At 59.6% G+C, this 17,199-nt stretch overlaps 6 protein-coding genes across 6 annotated transcripts; 3 read left to right on the top strand and 3 right to left on the bottom strand.

Moving 5' to 3' along the window:
* Positions 1 to 143: 143 nt before the first annotated feature.
* Positions 144 to 1,729, top strand: SCHCODRAFT_02579951 (uncharacterized protein; the record flags this gene model as incomplete). The annotated part of the gene is made up of 2 exons (XM_003031108.3): positions 144 to 321; positions 373 to 1,729. Exons 1-2 carry the CDS (start codon positions 293 to 295, stop codon positions 1,727 to 1,729), a joined length of 1,386 nt encoding a protein of 461 aa, XP_003031154.2. The 5' UTR covers positions 144 to 292.
* Positions 1,730 to 2,788: 1,059 nt separating this feature from the next.
* Positions 2,789 to 5,405, bottom strand: SCHCODRAFT_02600150 (uncharacterized protein; the record flags this gene model as incomplete). Its single annotated transcript, XM_003031509.1, has 2 exons — positions 2,789 to 4,864; positions 5,217 to 5,405. The coding sequence occupies 2 exons, from the start codon at positions 5,403 to 5,405 to the stop codon at positions 2,789 to 2,791; spliced, it is 2,265 nt and encodes a 754-aa protein (XP_003031555.1).
* A 415-nt stretch (positions 5,406 to 5,820) lies between these two features.
* SCHCODRAFT_01305924 (uncharacterized protein) lies at positions 5,821 to 6,608 on the top strand. Its single transcript, XM_050341417.1, has one exon. It carries the CDS (start codon positions 5,983 to 5,985, stop codon positions 6,481 to 6,483), a length of 501 nt encoding a protein of 166 aa, XP_050199435.1. The 5' UTR covers positions 5,821 to 5,982; the 3' UTR covers positions 6,484 to 6,608.
* Positions 6,609 to 9,049: 2,441 nt separating this feature from the next.
* SCHCODRAFT_02627619 (uncharacterized protein) lies at positions 9,050 to 10,062 on the top strand. The gene is made up of 2 exons (XM_050345419.1): positions 9,050 to 9,682; positions 9,740 to 10,062. Exons 1-2 carry the CDS (start codon positions 9,215 to 9,217, stop codon positions 9,806 to 9,808), a joined length of 537 nt encoding a protein of 178 aa, XP_050199434.1. The 5' UTR covers positions 9,050 to 9,214; the 3' UTR covers positions 9,809 to 10,062.
* Positions 10,063 to 11,330: 1,268 nt separating this feature from the next.
* SCHCODRAFT_02505913 (uncharacterized protein) lies at positions 11,331 to 11,644 on the bottom strand (the record flags this gene model as incomplete). Its single annotated transcript, XM_050343168.1, has 2 exons — positions 11,331 to 11,505; positions 11,571 to 11,644. 2 exons carry the CDS (start codon positions 11,642 to 11,644, stop codon positions 11,331 to 11,333), a joined length of 249 nt encoding a protein of 82 aa, XP_050199433.1.
* A 557-nt stretch (positions 11,645 to 12,201) lies between these two features.
* On the bottom strand, positions 12,202 to 12,854 carry SCHCODRAFT_02305863 (uncharacterized protein). Its single transcript, XM_050342317.1, has one exon. It carries the CDS (start codon positions 12,688 to 12,690, stop codon positions 12,355 to 12,357), a length of 336 nt encoding a protein of 111 aa, XP_050199432.1. The 5' UTR covers positions 12,691 to 12,854; the 3' UTR covers positions 12,202 to 12,354.
* Between the last annotated feature and the right edge of the window lie 4,345 nt (positions 12,855 to 17,199).

Here is a 17,199-nt window from a genome sequence, read left to right as displayed (position 1 = left end):
AGGACGACCACGCTATTGATACCTCTGGCAGGGAACTTTATCATACGCAGTTATTGATGCGCGCGACATACACTTGAGTGGGACAGGCGATCGAAGGTAACGTAACGTCGAGAATTTATATAGTTGGCTTCGTCCCGGCCGTTCTCATCAAGTTCTCATCCCTCATTCCCTCGGTAGAGAGCGCCACACCCGCATCGGTGAACCATTGACCTCGACGTTCGCAAACTACCTCGAACACACTCGCCCCGAGCTTGAATTTAGCTCGCCATTGGAGAATCACGTCGAGCCACCGATGCCGAGGGTGTCGCAATCATCGTCTGGGTGCGTGCTTCATCTCATCATAATAGCCAAATAGGACTCACCTGGTGCCAGAAAACGCTTCCATTGTCCTCTCTTCATAGGCGGCAAGAAGTGTGAGGCCTCATACCCCATTCGGGGGAACCTCAACCGCCACCTCAGGAACAAACACGGATGCAGAACCTCCAAACGCAGAGTCGTTCATCCGGACACGTCAACGATGAAGATGCCCTTTCCGCTCGACGACGTTCCTGAAGCGACTGGACCATCGCAATCCACCACGGACTCATCACCCGCGACGACGTACTCTAATACACCCATCTTAACCTTTGACGGCCTCTTCTCTACCTTCGACGACTCCTCTGCTCGCAACTGTCCCTCCGCACCGTCGTTCGGCGTCGACGCTCGAGCATCGCCAAACCCCTTGCGACTAAGCACCGCGGACGGCTACGCTCACTGTCCAGTGCCGGTCGCCCCTGGTGCCACCTCGTACCATCAAGAGGGTCTGACTCCGCCTCATCTCCCAACCTCGACACTTTCAACCCTTGCGTCTAAGACTTTGACCAACTTACCTACCCCGCCGCTACCGTTTAGTGCACGTTCTGCTTGGCCTTCTGCAGGCACCAGCGCATCGACGCGCGAAGGGCTTCCGCTCCCCGCCGACTTCTCGTGGATGATTGGCGATAGATTCGATCTTGCTCCGTCGGACTCGGTCGACGACATGGGCGACATTCCCGCCCTCTATGGACCCGCGTCCCATTCCTCCGCTGCCTCTCACCAGTTTCCCGAGCTCGGCGCCGTCAGTAACCGTCATCCTATGGCTCACCCTTCGAATCTCGCGCGCGCTCCTCCCGACTATACTCATTCATTGAGGTCCGAGGCACTTTGGATAGCGCGAATCAAGGAAGCGTATTCCGAGAGACAAGAGGCGGACGAGGCTCCACAACAATTGCAGATTGACTCGACCCAGGGATGGACGCTTGGACCTCAGGAACAGATGTTTCATGAGCAGTGCCTCGAGCAAGACGCGGGCATGATGGGAGCATGGCATGGGCAGCAGACGAGCTCTTGGTCTGAACCGCTTGACGCCGCGCAAGAGCAATACGCGCCCATGGAGCAACTGCCGGAACCCTTCGCGACGACTCATTGCCCGGTGGACCTCATCGACTTTGCGGCGCAACAGGCGGCCTACTCGTCCGCTTGGTCGGAGCTGTTTTTGAACGAAAGTCTTCTATACCAGGTGTACTCGGGAGAAGGGCCGCCCGCCATATTCGACACCGAGGACGCCTCAGAGCTCGACGCGTTCGACCCAGAGGAGACCTTGGCGTTCGACGCGCAGCAGGATCCATACGCAATGCACGGACGCCTCGAACATATGCTCGAGATTGCTGCCGCTAGTGACCACGGGCGCGTCTACGACACGATGATTTAGCGAAGGTCGTCTGTTCCCTTGTCCGGTATCAGCGCGTCTCGCATTTCTTGTCTATGCTCCATATTTCCCTTCCCTCGTCGATTCATCCTGCCGTTTCCTTATCTTACTCGCCTCTCTTCCGCCCATGGCTGATGGCCTTCTCTCACTCGTGGGTTAATTTCCGTCGCCCGCTCATTGCCCGTGTCACTCTCCCGCGCATAGCTCCTCCGACCATTACATACTGGCTCGAGTACGCAGACACCATCCCTTCTAATCACCACCTTTCTAAACGTTCTATGCACCTTGTCTTCATTCAATTTTAGACCTACCGCCACGTAATTAATTGTCTTTGTACCGGATCTACAGCGCATAACTACGAGGAATCATATCAAGCACGATTTACTGCACTCTCCCGTCGAGTGGGCGCGACGGGTATCGACAGAGAGAAACTGGATAATGTCTACATTTTGATGCTAAGCATCCCATCGCTGCCCGAGCTTTCAAGCCGCCGTTGCCGGAGCTCTCATACCAGCTATCGCGCGCTCCGCGCCAAGTCCGCGCGTACCTCGGCGTCGTCTTTTCGAGCTAGATCTCGACTCGTGGGCTGGATAAATGGGACCCCACTGCATGCTAACCTCGGCGAGACTTGAGTCGAGCGCGTCGACATGCGCTCATTGACAACGCTCGTACTATCCACAAGCAGACCTCTGGTGCACATCGCTGATCCCGCACTGACCGACGTCGAAGTTCAAACTTCCTCACTGTTCAGACGATGGGATGCAGCGAAACATAGTTGTGGATTTTCTAAGGCGTCTAGGTGATCAGTACAATAGAATTCAGAGCGTGAGCCGAAGCCGGGTGAAGGAGGAAGACCAATGCAAGGAGTGTAGAGAGGTCAGGTATAGATACATTGAATGGGAAGCATAGATATCGGTCATTAGTCGTGAAAGTCGTAAGTAGAGTAGGTATCAGATGAGCTGGAGCATGAGTAGGAGGAAGATCGGAAGGCAGAGATGTAAGTAAGACGATGAAGACGATCTAGAGTAAAAAGGAGAAGTCGAGTCAAGCGCCTGTACGCACCTACTGTTTCCGCGACCACGAGTTGAAGACGCCGGAGAGATCTTGCGCGTTCAGATTGGGTGCCCAGGCGTTGAGGGTGACGCTGTTGGTGGCGGGAGGCTGGTCCGCATAGGTAGGCTGGTTCTCGACGGTCCACCGCGCGGCGAAGGCTGGCTGCGGGTCCTGGTATCCGGGCGCGGGAAGCTGGACAGCGGAAGTCGAAGCCTGTGGCGCGTGGACGAGCTGCATCTGCTGGGCGTCGGCCTGCTGAGGCGGGTACGCCCAGCGCTGCTGCTCGTGATACTGATGCTGGTGCGCATACGCCAGCTGCTGCTGCTGCTCATAGGCTTGCTGCTGCTGCTCGTGGGCTTGCTGCTGCTGCTCGTAAAACTGCTGCCACTGCTCGCACATCTGGTGCTGCTGCGCCAGCGCCTCCTGCTGCTGCGCGAGCGCCTGCTCCTGCTGCTCGCACGCCTGCCGCCGCGCCGCCAGCTCCTGCTGCTCCACCAGCGTCGCCTGCCGCGCGTGCGCCATCGCCTCCGCCAGCTCGCGCTTCCGCGCCTCCAGCTCCGCCGCCTCGCGCACGAGCGCCGCGCGCTGCTGCTCGATCGCCGCGCGCGCCATGTCCTGCGCGGCCGCGATCTGCGCGCCGCGGCAGCGCAGGACCTCCTCGTGCGCGGCGAGCTCGTGCGCGTGCGCGGCGCGGGTCGCGGCCAGGTGCTGCAGGAAGGCCGCGACCATCCTCTGTTTCCAGAGGAGGACGTCCGGGGGGAGCGGGGGCGCGGGCTGGCCGTCTTGCGCGGGGGCGGGACCTTGGGCGAGGTGGGCGAGTTGCTCGAGATTCGGGGCGTGGACTACGGTGGAGCGGGGAACGCGCGTGAAGAAGCGGGGGACCTGAAGGATGGTTGTGGTTGCTTGACCAGGCATGGGCGGTGCCTGCGCGGACGTCGAGGGCGCCAGAGGCGGCGGGAGGCGGTGCTGCGAAAAAGTGGGGCTGCCGATCTCGGTCTTGGTGCTCGAGAAGGACGCCTCCGCGAGCGCTGCGAGAGGACGGGCGGGCTGAACCGAGGGCGCGGTGCTGTGGGCGTGCGGGGGAGCGCTGCTCTGGACGGGCTGAGGGGCCGTTCCCTGCGCGATGCTCGTCGGAGCTTGGGGAGCACCACCCTGCGCAGGATGAGCGCCACTCTGCGTCTCGTTGGCCGCATTCCTCCTCGCCGCCGCCGCCGCCGGCACGCACCCCACCCCCGGCGGCGCGGCGATCAGCCGCGCCTGCCCGACCGAGGCCTTCACCACGCCGCGCGACACCTCGACGCCGCGCGGGACGCCGCGCTCGGGCTGGATGTCGACCTGGCGGGGCACGCCGACCTCGCGCGGGACCTCGACGCCGCGGGCGGCGCGGGTGGTGCCGCCGAGGGGCTTGGAGATCCGGGTCGAGCAGGGCGCCTGCGAGCTTGGGGGCTTGTTTGAGGCCGTGGAGATGGGCTTGCTCGTGCTCGCGCCCGCACCCACACCCGCCGCCAGGCTCGCATCCACGCCCGCCGCCCTCTTCTCCCACGCTGCCAGCTTCGTCGTCTGCGACCAGCCCTTCGCGCGCTCCTCCTCGGGCACCGCCCGCCGCCACTCGTCGCGTATACCGCGGTTGCGGAGGCGTGCGGGGAGGAGGGCGGCGTCCTTCAGCGCCTGGCGTTGTTCGGCGGTGCGCTGGGCGTCGCCAGAGACCTGCGCGTCGGCGGTGAGCTGGGCGTCGCCAGTGAGCTGCGCGTTAGGGGCGTCGGCGTCCGGCCCAAACAACCCCCGCCGAAGCTCAGCAGCCAGCGCCCGCTGCTCCTCGGGCGTCATGTTGCTGGCGGTCAGATTCGTGTGGCTCGTCAGCCGCGGGAAGCTCGTCTCGCTCGTCAGCCGCGGCCGGTCGTCCTCCTCCATCTCCGTGTCCGAGCCGTTGTCCTCGATCTCGGTGGCGGCGCCGTCGGCCTGCGCCGCCGCCGCATAGTCCCCAACCTGCGCCTTGCGCGACCTGGGCGGGAGGTGCGCGTTGGGCTGCGCGCCGTGGCGAGCGCTGGTCGGCGCGCGGTGCCTGCCGGGAATCGGGGTGGGCGTCTAGAGGGGGCGTCAGCGAAGGTTCGTTGAGCGGGGAGCGGGGAGATCGAGCGCTAGGATAGGGTGGTGCAATGAGTGATGACGAGGGGGTGCGGCCAGCATCAGGGTAGGGCGGTGCGACGAGCCTCAGGGTAGGGGGGTGCGACGAGCATCAAGAGCGGAAGGTGTAACTAGCATCAAGAGCGGAAGGTGTAACTAGCATCGGGCGGGATAGACGTCCTCAACATCGGGCGGGGACAGACGTCCTCAACATCGCGTGGGGAAAGATGCTCGAAACATCGCGCGGGACAGACGTTCTCAACATCGGGCGGGAAAAATGCTCGACGCCGCATAGCCGGAACAAGACACTCACCGTGGACCTGTCTTCCTGCGTCCCGGCTCCCAGGATCTCCTCCTCGACCGCGTTCGCGGCCGCCTCTGCCTCTCTCTTCGCCTTCTCCTTCGCCTCCTTCCTCGCTTTATCGGCCTCCTTCCTCGCCTTATCAAACTCCTCGAGGTCTCCGATGCTCGTGCAGGAGAACTGGCGGCTGAGGCGCTCCATGGGGGGTGGTTGGTTTGGGTGGATGGAGGTGGGTCTAATTGGTTTGTTGGGGTGAGATTCAGAGAAAAGGCGTTCAGAAGGTCAGTGTTGAGACGGTTGAAGAGGTTTGAGGAGTTCTGCAAGAAGACGAAGTGAGATACACGAGACGCGTCGGTCAGTGGGCAGAAGAACGTACTGTTGGGTCGGTGGAGACTTGTTAGTTCGGGAGCGCTGTTGGATGCTTGAGAGCACCGTCGGATGCTGAGAGCGCTGTTGAACGCTTGAGAGCACCGTTCCGTCGAATGCTGGGGAGCATAAACGTACCTGCGCACTCTTTTATAGGATCTGCCACGGACAAAGCGTTTTGTGCGCTCTGACCAGCGTGCAAGCGCTTTTGTCGCGCCCTCGTGCCAGTGCTTTTGTCGTGCCCTCGTGTCAGTGCGCGTCGACCATCGCGCACCGCCCCCGATGTTCATACCGGGGCATGTTGTCCTTCGGGGCATAGAGGGTTTGGCGCGTCATCCGCGCGCCGGGAGCCTCTGCAGTAGCCGAGCGCCGTGCCCGGGTTCTTGTTGTGCTTGCTATCTGGGACTTGCTCATGCCTCGTGGACGTGACGAGAGTGCGCATGCCTCGCGAACGCGACAAGAGTGCGCATACGCGACACAGCGCGGTAGCCATGGCAACGCGCGCATGTTACTGACCATCCGGGGACAGAGTGCACGCGTGCGTGTTTATGTCTGCCCGCGGGTTCGAGATGACGGCGGAGGCTTCTACGGGTACGCGGGGGCGACATGCGCAACAGCGAGACGCGTGGTGACACGGGCCGAGCATCCCGGATCGACGAAGCAGGTATCAGCCCGCGTCGGCGGGGCAAAAGCCAGCCCGAATCGAGATCAGTCCGAATTGACGAAGCAAAGACTCCGAATTGACGAAGCAAAGACCGACGCGGGGACGAGACAAAAGACCGTCGCGGGGACGAGACAAAAGACGGTGCGGATACGAGACAAAAGACGTGGCGGAGACGAGAGGTCTGCTATGCCGCTGCGGAACATAGCCTCGACGGGCGGGCCCGCGCTTCGGTTTCTCCTGGAGGTCTGAGCATGTAGGACGACGAGCAGGCCTGCGCCGATTCGGACGACGAATGGACCTGCGCCGTGTCGAACGACGAATGGACCTGCACCATGTCCGACAACTGGAGGTCCAAGCTTGCCGAATTGACCGAGGACCAGGTGGCTGTGTACAGTAACAGCATACTCAGGCCTCGACATGATGACGGCGAGGAACAAGACCCAAAGGCGATATCGCATTCCACGTGCTTTTGTCCACGTGGCATTGCCACGTGCATCGCTAGCTCGTGGTCCGCGAACACGTGCGTAGCTCGGCCTTCCATCATGATCCTCCCTCGCGCGCTCTTTCATTAGCGGACTCGTCGTCCGGTGTCTCTAGTCTCAGCGTTTGTGCATGAGAGTGATCAACGCTACTGCGTTCGAAGGCTCAATATTCGCGCATTCGAAGTCTCTCAGTTGCCGCTTTCCAAGGCTCTCAGTCAACGCCTTCGACGTTTTTCAGTCACCGCCTTCCAAGGCTCTCAATCTACGCATTCGGTCTCTCAGTCACCGCCTTTGAAGAATCAAAATCTGCCCCCTGTACCAACCTACGTCCGGCTCTTGTCACTCCAAACAATGCAAACGATAAATGCCCTTTGTAACAGCGCGGAAGAGCTCATTCCCGCGGTCCTTCCAACGATTCTTAACCCAATTACTACATAAGCGTCGAGCAATGCTGCCGGAGCGTGTCGAGCAATACTGCCTAAGCAGGTCGAACCGCGGTCGTCGACACCTTCACGGAAGAGGACACGCCTTCGAAGAGGAGCAGACACCTTCATCGAGGAGTAGACGCCCTCACCGAGGAGCAGACGCCTTCGAAAAGGTGGAGATCATGGCCAGTGATATCCTCATACATTAGTTCTCGATCACGCGTTGGCGCCGCCCTATAGCTCTCTCACTTCCAGTGCCTCCTCATAGCTCTCCCGCGTCTGGACTCTCCGCTTGACGTGCACCTCAACAATAGATGTCCTTCGCAGTGCCGGAGAACATGCCAGTAAGCGCTCTCACCGCTTCCGCTGATCTCTCTAATCGCTTCTACTGATCCCAGCCGTCGACTGCCAATGATCTCTCTCATTGCTTCCGCTGATCTCTCTCATTGCTTCTACTGATCTCTCTCATAGCTTCCACTGATCTCTCAGCGTTTCCGCTGATCTCGGCCGCCGACTGTTCTCACCACTTCTGCTCTACCGATCTCAGTCGTCGGCTGGTCTCAGCCGTCGGGAAACCTTGCTCAGCCGTCGGAGAACCTTTCTCAGCCGTCGGGAATCCCTTCTCTCACACCTTCTCCCTCCCTCCCTTCACTCGCCCCTCCCCCCCACCCCGTCTTCGCCCTCGTCCTCACCCCGCGGTCTCCCCGTCTTGCGCCCCTCGCTCCCCTCACTTGCGCCCCTCGCTCCCCTCACTCCTCACCACTCCTCTCCCTCTCACCGCTCACCCCTTGCCGCGCTCCCCACCTCTCCTCGCCCCGCGGTCTCTCCTACCCACTGCTCACATCGCACTCCTCGCAACGCGCCCCTGGCTCGCGCTCCTCACCACATCGCGTCGCTTGCTCTCCCTCACCGCGTCGCGTCACGAGGAGCGCGAGTCAGGGCGCTGACCCTCCTTCCCTCGTGTCCTCACCACCACTTCCCACCTCCCCTCCCCGCTTCCCGCGACGCGCCCCGGCGGTCCCCCCTCGCGCAGCTAGCCAGGGATACGCGCTGCTTGCCAGAGACTGAACTGCGCAGACGCGCGGTGGAGGGAAGCAACGCGACGCGGTGGAGGGGGAAGCAAGCGACGCGCGCGTGAGGCGGGGACGCAGAATGCGCTCGCGAGGCGGGGACGAGGCGACGCGAGAGGGGATGCGACGCAGAGGAGGGAAGGCAACGCGACGCGAGAGGGGATGCGACGCAGAGGAGGGGGAAGCAAGCGACGCGAGAGGGGATGCGACGCACCTCTCGCGGCGCAGAGGAGGGAAAGCCACACGACGCGAGAGGGGATGCAAGCGACGCGGTGGAGGGGATGCAGGCGACGCGGTGGAGGGGGAAGCAAGCGACGCGGTGGAGGAAGCATCGCGACGCGCGCGTGAGGCGGGGATGCAGGCGACGCGCGCGTGAGGCGGGGATGCAGGCGACGCGAGAGGGGATGCGACGCGATGCGGTGGAGGGGGAAGCAAGCGACGCGTCCGGTGGGGGAAGCAACGCGATGCGGGTGGGGGGGAAGGAGTAAGCGACGAGGCGGTGGATGCGCAGACGCGGTGGAGGGGAAGCGAGCGAGGCGGGGGAGCCCGACAAGCGCCGCTCGTTCCCAATTTCTTCCCCAACTATCCTCTTCTCTCCTTCTATCCCCCTCCCAGCCCCCTCCCCTCCCCTCCCCTCCCCCTCGTACCGCCTCCCAGCCCCCTCCCCTCCCCCCTCCCAGCCCCCTCCCAGCCACCATAGTCTGGGTGTATATCTAGTTATACCCAGTAATCAAAGGGGGGTGTATTACAATACACCCAGTGTTTACTGACCAGTGGCCATAGGCTGTATCTTGATACTCCACCAGGTGGAATATACCTAGGTATACCTGGATTTCCTCTCGCGTCCGGCATTTTGTAGGCAGGGAAACAGGTTTATTACAGATATATACGACAGATACGATGCGGACCGACCGTTGTGATGCACAAGGCACGGGGCGACGCGGTGGGAATGGTGGCTAGGCACAGGCTGGTACGTCGACGCATCGAGTTCGCCGCCCGCACAATGGCCGCCGTGCTCGAGTGCGCGCCCGCCACGACCGACAACGGCCGCGAAACACGGCGCAGTGTTCAGGGGGTCGCCGACGTCGGCGGATGCTCCCCTGCCGACGCCGGTATCCCGCTGCTCGCTGCGCCTTACGATCCGCTGAGCACGGGAATCGTCCGCGCTTCCTCCGTCCCGCCTCCCCGGACCGCATATCCATCCTCGCGCGTCACGTCGCCGACTGCTTGCGCTGCCGCCCCGCTGCTTCTCATCAGTGCTGTGCATCGCCAATGTATTGGTGTCAGCGATGCGCAGAACGTCCGTGAGCTAGAACAACCCACCGGCAGCGCGCTTCGTGCGCGCTTGCGTCACCTGCAATGCTCACGCGTGATGACCCCGATAATGCGACCATTCGACGTTGACCCGAGGACTGTATGCGCAGATGAGCGTCGAAGACGGGAAGGGCGGCGTCACTCAGGTCGTATATGTCTGCCGTGATGTCAATCACAGCTTCTCATGCAACGTTGCCCGCATGCGCGTGCTCACTGTATCGCGCGGAGCCGCGCGGGAGGCTGTTCAGATCCGTTGCTAGAGAGAGCGAGGCTGCACAATTGACCGGCTAGCACACTAGAGGGGAAGGGAGGGAGGGGTGTTGTGCTGGTGGTGCCGTAGCAGGGATGCACACCCGCGCTCTTGTAGATGCGCGTGAGGGGTGACTGTCTTCTCAATTCACCGCAAGAGGTGAGCTGGGGGAGGGAAAGTGTACATTGGGAGGGGAATGGAGACTGTGGTGAGGAGGGGAGGTGCGGGAAGGGGGGCGAGGATCAAAAGCCAACATAAAACTTCTTGAGTGACGATATAGGGTATATGTGGGTTTTGTCACGTACCTAAGGCCAAAAGAACACTAAAGATTACTTTTCCCTTCGATTCTGAGACGTCTGAGCAGCCAACGGGCGACCAACGATGAGGAGGGGAGACGGACAGCGGTGGCGAGAGGCAAGAAACGGCGTGTGACGTCACGTCACACGCGCATCTGTTGACTCGCCACTCGCCCATTCGAGATCGCCCAGCATAGAATTCTCGCCACGGCAGCGCTCGGTAAGCTTGATATATGTTCACCACCTATATATCATTGATCTCAGACTTTGACCTTATCGCCCCCGGTACGTCGAGTTATGTGCCGAGTCACCGGACCTCGAGGATGCGCGCCACTTTGGGGCTTTTTAGGGCTATTCACAACGTTCACAAAGGTTCTCGGCGATGGATAATATTGCATTACATATGAGATCTACATACGTAGCTGCGTGTGAATTTTCATTACTGCTCGATGCATACAGGAGCACGAATAGACCAAGCAGTGGAACCAGTCTCCTTCGTGAATCTCGAGGTCGTGCTGTCCCTCAACTGTCCCTTCCGACGTGCTTGATCCCATTTCCGCTTGCTGGAAGAATCTCAGCCCTGGTTTGAGCTCAGAGACTCCTGTAGGGATCCGCGCTCTCTCTATCCCGGCTAGTCCGCGGATCTAAATAACTTTCCTTCGACCTGTGGACGTCGCCGACGACGACGACGAGCGCTTTTCGGGGATCGGACCGGACATCCGAAGGTCGCCGATCGCAGCGTTCCGCGCGACGACGGCTGCCATTGCGCAGGTCCGGAAGGCTCTGACAGTACGAGACCTTCTGGATAGGACTATGTGAATGTACACTAGGTTTTAGGCGAGGCTATATGACATTGAAAGCATGCTGCGAGGCAGAACTTCGAAATTCAGTCTTAGAGGCTCTCCCTCCGCCTCGGGAACGGCATTGTTGGGCCCATTAGCTACCCTCCGCCACGGAATTCAGACAGCCTACTCTAGAACTCAATCCACTACCATGAAAATGCTCCTGAAGGACGGTTTTGTGCAGTCAAACAATTGACCTGGACGTTGATGCTGTATGTTGATATCCATAAGGAGGCGGATTAGGAGACAGAATGTCATTGCCAAGTAGGTACAGATTATTGTGTACGATGTGCATGCGATAGGATGTATGTCATGTACGAGTGCGGAACGGGGGCGCACAGACACCGCGCGAGGGAACTGTCGGACGGTCTTCTCCGTGATAAGCTGACCGGCGATTAAGCCAATGTGAGGTCGACGCTACGCGATGAGCAGCAAGAAGTATGGTGTATGGTGTAGTGTGGGTTGGGAATCTCGCTGGGGAGGTAGGAGAGGCTGGAAGCGGGAGCCGCGCGCGATAGCACGGTCAGCACTACTACGCGCGATGGATCTCATACGGCACAGCCGCATATTCGCAGCGGTGAGCACGACGTCACTGTTGAAGACGAAAGATGAGCAGATGGGAGAGGGATATATGTGCGAAGAACGGGAGGATAAAACAGGGAGTGTTGGATGGTGTTGAGGGCGATCGGAAGCACTGCGCTCTGCCCGGCGATCTGGATCTGCGCGGGCATCGATCCAGTTGTTTGTGGTGGTCGTCGGCGCGAGGCGGCGCAATATCTGCCACAGATTCTGTGCGAGGAGCGCGAGTTTGGAGAGAGGGGGCAAAATAGCGCGCGCCGATCAAATTCGCGATCGGCCACGTGTTTTCACGCGACGCGCGTTCACCACGATCGAGGGAGAGCGCGACGAGGAAAGGGGGAACTGAATCTTCGAACGGCTGCGAAGGCGGTGGTGGTTGTCGAAAGGAAGCCGCGGTGGTGGCCGGCGGCGGCGGCAAATTTGAAGGGCCCCCGCGTGCCCCGCACGGCACGGAGTAAATTCCCATCAACCCAACGTCAACCGCCCCCGCTCCGAGCGGCGCGATGAGCGCGACCTGCCCGATGCGGGCGGTATCGTGTGGCGAGCCATGGCCTGCCCGATGCGGCGGGAAGGGCAGCCATCAATCCGGATATTGTTGCCACTCTAGATCTTTCCCATTGCCATCAAAAGGGTTTCTGCAATCAGTAAATTCCTGGGTCGAATATCTGAATTTAGGTAGGGAGGAACATCGAGATACGGCCTATAGGTACTGACCAGTAACGATAGGGTATATTGTAATACTCCCCCCTATAGTCATAGGGTATATCTTGATATTCCTAGGGACAGACCTCTCCCAGCCCATGTCGGCTAGCGCGCACCCGTCGCGCCCTGGGCGTCTTCCCTAATCGCTGGACCGCGCCCTTCATCGCGCGCGCAACTGACGCGTCCGCCACTCCCGTACCGCCTCCTCCATGAATGCAGCAGTGATCTGTGAGGGAGAAGGAGGGAGGGAAGGGGGAGGTGGGAGAGGGCGAGAGGGAGGGAAGGGGGAGGTGGGAGAGGGCGAGAGGGAGGGAGGTGGGGAGGGACTGAGGGAGGGGAGGTGGGAGGGGAGAGGGGGAGGGATGGGGGAGAGGTGGGAGATGAGGGAGATGGAGGAGATGAAGGGCGGGCCGGCGACGCGCGATGAGAGGCACTCATGCGTCAAAGGAGGCAGCGAAGGGCTGAGCGCATAGAGGTTGCGAATGGCTGAGCGCATAGAGCCAAGCGCGCAGTTGAAAGAAACGGATGTGTGAGCGAACGGGGACGGCGTCGAGAGGGTACGATGAGCGTGGGCGGGCGAGTAAGGCTAGTTGGCGGGTGAGAAGAGATCCTTTGCGGACGAGTTGGCGCCCTGATGAGCAGAGAGCGGTAGACAAGCACGCAGGCGCACCGACGACGATGAGAGCAGCAGCCAACTGTCGCGAGTGGACGCTGATACGCCCTGCGGCTGAAAAACGCGGAAAAACATACATAAACAAGCGATATATAGTCGACTTGGTCTAGATTGTATGGGCGGATCCGTATATACTGCACCGACGTCGCGACTGTACAACGGGCGCGTCGGGGGTATTTTATGACATAGAAAACCAGGAGCGCCACGCTTCCTAACCTTCAATACTACTAGTCCGCAGCATTATCCGTCTGCAATGACTGACCAAGGATAGCAGCGAGCTCTTCGGCGCCTGATCACGAGTCTGCGCGTCGTCGATGACATCCTGCGAGTCCTTTGGCGGGCCCTACTTAATCAAGTAGCCGCGCTATACGCGCCTCAAGCCTTCAGTCCTCTTGCCCTGCTGTGTCAAGAGAATCTAGATTATTGTTGGGGCTCGGACAAGCCTTCCTGCTGCTCGCCGTCATGCGGAGACACGCAGAGCACCGCGCAAGCGGAACTCGAACCAACAACGTGACTACACGTGACTTCGGGTCCGAGACCGGAACTTCGGGTCCGAGCTCGTGATCTCGGACATCGCCGAGTTGAACTCCGAACCGAGCGTCGGCGCCGCCAAGCGCTGTCCGCCCCGGCAAGGGCTTCACTCCCCGCGTATCGACAGTCTAGGCTGTACGCTCCCCGCCGCGCAGGCCTCTGAGCCGCGTCGCGCACAAGGGAACGGGTGGAAACCAGGCCGGCCTTGCCTTGGTAAACATCAACAAGTGTGGAATCGCGCCCGGCATCGCGGCGCAGGAGGATACCCGACCAGTCAACCGCTCTACCGCCAGGAACCGCAGTCATTGCGCGATTATTCGGACAGGAGAACGCGTGGATAGGCGTTATAGTTGGATTTTGACTCAGAGATAGGCATTGTGTGTTACCGCGCGGTCTGGACGGCCGAGACGACGCGTTCAAGTTATATACCGAGACCTACATACGATTCGGGGACTTTTCCCGCCCCGCGCAGAGAAGCCCTAGTACCTACACACCACACCAAATAAACACAACCGCGTTAACCCGCACTTTACACATCATAAAAAGCCTGAACTTCCGAGCGCCTTAACCCGCCTTGTGAACTTCAATCAAACCCGAAAGCGCTCGTCAGAACGCCGAGACGTCCGATTGCCCCACTCGACTTCTCGCTTCAGTCCAGCTCGTCTGGAACTGGCATAAACAACACAATCTATCCCCAAGTAATATAAATACTCGGACTCGCCCGCTCTCGTAGCGCCTCCAGTCTAGCGTGTTCATTGCTATCGTGGTTGTTGGTGTTTGGTTGTGTGGATCGTCTAGCTAGACTGTACTTCGCGTCTTTCGTGAGCGTACGATCCCATCATCTGGAGCCCACCGCGAGGGGATATTTCTGTGTTAGCCAGCAAATTACTAGCTGCTGAGCGAACTTCGAGAGTCATATTAAGGCCCTCTCCAATTCTACTTGTGTTTTCGGGTACCGTCACGACGGCTCCTGGACAAAAATCCAGCCTCTCGGCTCTAAGACCGGACTGGGATAGCTCTACATCCGAGTGATCCAAGAGAAAGGCCAAAGAGCGGGCGCGTCTAGCGGAACAAGCCAGTCGCACATCGCGATCAGCATCACCCCGGAAATCCGTTACCCAACGTCCGGTAGAAACATCCAAAGCGGACGACACCTTACCAGGTGCTTTCCCTGAGGACACAGAACCGAACCCTCCTTCTCCTACTTCTCTCTCGGTCGCCAACAACCTCTCTGCTTCATTCTCTCGTCTTTACATCGAGCCCGAACCGGCCGCGACACAGGGTCCACGCGCTTCATCCCCCTTGAGCTCTCTGTCCGACGATTCGACTCCGTCTCTCTCTGAATTATTTCCGACTCGCGACCGTACCGAACCAGCCTCGACCGAAGAACCGGCTCCGACTCCAGCTTCCAGAATCATTCCGACTCCGAATCCGACTCGTATATCCCGTCCCGTTCCTTCTATTCCGACTTCGACTTCTACTTCTATTCCCAAACCAATGTCTACCGCTCGCTACTCTCATACGGCGTCTGACGCCCCTCGCTTCGACGAGGATGATATGAGTGGCTTGCCTTTGTTCCTACGAGATCTTGATACATACCTCAAAGATCACGGGATCACGTCCGACGCGGACAAAATCGCTAAGGCGCCTCTCCATGCTAAAAAGACTGCTACGCGCATCTTGTGGGAGGAGCTGGCGCTCGCATTCAAAAACAAACCATGGGAGGACTTTGTTAAAGCGATCCTGGAACAGTACCCTGAAATATCGGGTCAGCAGTCCGGAACGCTTGCAGAGCTCAGCCAAATCTGTAGCGAGTTCCGCGGACTTGGCGAGCAGGATGGGACTCGTGGAAACGTGTTCCTTCGCCGCTTCGCTCCGTGTATTCTCAAACTCGGCCGTAGCAACTACAAGATTTCGAATTTTGAAGTCTGCTCGCGCCTCGCCGCTGTCTGCACGCCTCAGTTCCTTGCGACCCTCGACATGATGTTGGTCGGCAAGTCGAGCAGTCTTGAGGTACCCGGCAAGGAAAACGCAAATCCTCCGGAACGGCCGACCAACACATCCATCGCCGAAGGAGGTTACCGGTGGGAAGATATTGTTGCCACAATGCGCGAAGTCTGGCGCCGCGGTTTCACTGCAGCTCAGAACGCCATTGGCGACGCTTATCCCGTCGCGTCTATCCAGACCTCCGCGGCCTCCGCCTCGCGCGCTGTACCCTACTCGGGCGACAGTGAATCTCGCTTAGTTAAACTCGAGCAGGATTTCCACGAATTTGCTGAGCGCGCTAGCCAAGGCGAAAAGGAAACTAAGACCGCTATACGTAGTCTACAGTCCGAAGTTCATACTGAGCTCGCTCAAGGACGTACCAAGTCCGATCAGAACTTCGCGATGATCCAAGAGACGATTCAGCGCCTCACCAACCAGCTGTCGCTCAACACGAACAGCGCCGCCCCGCAAGGCGGTGGGTTCCGACCCAACTACCCTGGATCGTTCAACCGACCCCAAAATAATTATGGTGGCGGACAGCGCGGTCCCCCTCGACCTCAATATACTTGCAACTGGTGTGGCGAGGTCGGCCACTTCATGAACAATTGCCCTGATTGTCAGAATGCGATTAAGTCCGGCGAGATCGTGCCCGATAACGCTGGAGGTTTCCGCACTACGACAGGCGAAATTATACCGCGTCGCAATGGTCCACTGGATTTGCCGATGCGCACTAAGTGGCAGCAAATGAAAGCGGCTGTTAACCAATATGTGGTCGCTCCCTTCATGAACTACATTGGTCAATACACCAACTCAGGCATGTGGGGCATCCCGCAGCAACCGCCGAGTGTCATACTGGACTCAGGCTTGGACGTTCCTCCCGGCTGGGATGAGTTCACCGAGCAGCTCTCCCCGGAGCAGATCGCACATTACAACAACCCGCCTGTCGGCGAGATGGCTCAGCCACCGTCGGTCCAGGAGGGGTCGTCCCAGGGTTTTTGATGGGTTCAGGGATTCACGCCCAATACCTTGATAAACGCTGGGGGCGTGATGAGAGCCAGTTAAAACCAGCAGCTAGTTCGTTGCCACTAAATCCAAACAAGTCCGTGTATGCGACGCCTGCTAAGGCGCCCAATGCTAAGACTACGAATTCGCAGCCCGGCCCTGTACCGCAGGCCGGTCCTGCTCATCCCTATCGCTCTGTGCCCGAGACGCGATTTATACCCATTGACCAACGCCCTTCTGCGTTACCTGTTAAGCCCGGCGCAGCGCCCGGTGAAGCAAGTCGCGCGAAGCCCGCGGCAAAGGTCCAGGCCCCTATACAAACCTCTGTAGACTCGGAAGATGTCTTAGAGAAACTACTGTCGACCAAGTGCCCGATGACCGGAATTACGCTGCGCGAATTCCTGGGAGTCAGTCCTACTCTACAAGACCTTCTAAGGAAATTGTTGACTAGGAAGCGCGAGATCGACGACAACTTTGGCAAAGTCCTGCGTGTGGCTTTGCTCACTGAAGCTTACCAACGCAAAGAATTGGGCTACGCTCAAGGACAGCGCCCCAATCTCGGCCGAGGTAGCGAGTCCGACGATCCAGTTCAGGTGAATTGGGCCGCACTCGAGAACGAGGTCATTACCACGACGGTCGAGCTACCGTCGTGCGCCCACACTAAGGTACCCATCGGGTCCTATGTGCAGATTGACGCCCGACTCGAGGTATACCAGAGTCTGCCTGAACGCGGTCGCTCCGATGTTATCTTCGCGGGCGAACCGTCGGCGACACTGCGTACCGTCTGGCCGAATATCAACAACAATGGTCCGG

Source organism: Schizophyllum commune (assembly GCF_000143185.2).
Source record: "Schizophyllum commune H4-8 unplaced genomic scaffold SCHCOscaffold_7, whole genome shotgun sequence".
Lineage (NCBI taxonomy): Eukaryota > Fungi > Basidiomycota > Agaricomycetes > Agaricales > Schizophyllaceae > Schizophyllum > Schizophyllum commune.
This window is presented reverse-complemented; position numbering and strand designations above follow the sequence as displayed.

Excerpts from the sequence above, each read along its gene's own strand:
- SCHCODRAFT_02305863 (XM_050342317.1), bottom strand. The coding sequence starts at position 12,690 with ATGCGCTCAGCCATTCGCAACCTCTATGCGCTCAGCCCTTCGCTGCCT.
- SCHCODRAFT_02627619 (XM_050345419.1), top strand. The coding sequence starts at position 9,215 with ATGGCCGCCGTGCTCGAGTGCGCGCCCGCCACGACCGACAACGGCCGC. Across the intron at positions 9,683-9,739 it reads GTCACTCAGGTCGTATATGT|TGTATCGCGCGGAGCCGCGC; the intron begins CTGCCGTGATGT and ends GCGCGTGCTCAC.
- SCHCODRAFT_01305924 (XM_050341417.1), top strand. The coding sequence starts at position 5,983 with ATGCCTCGTGGACGTGACGAGAGTGCGCATGCCTCGCGAACGCGACAA.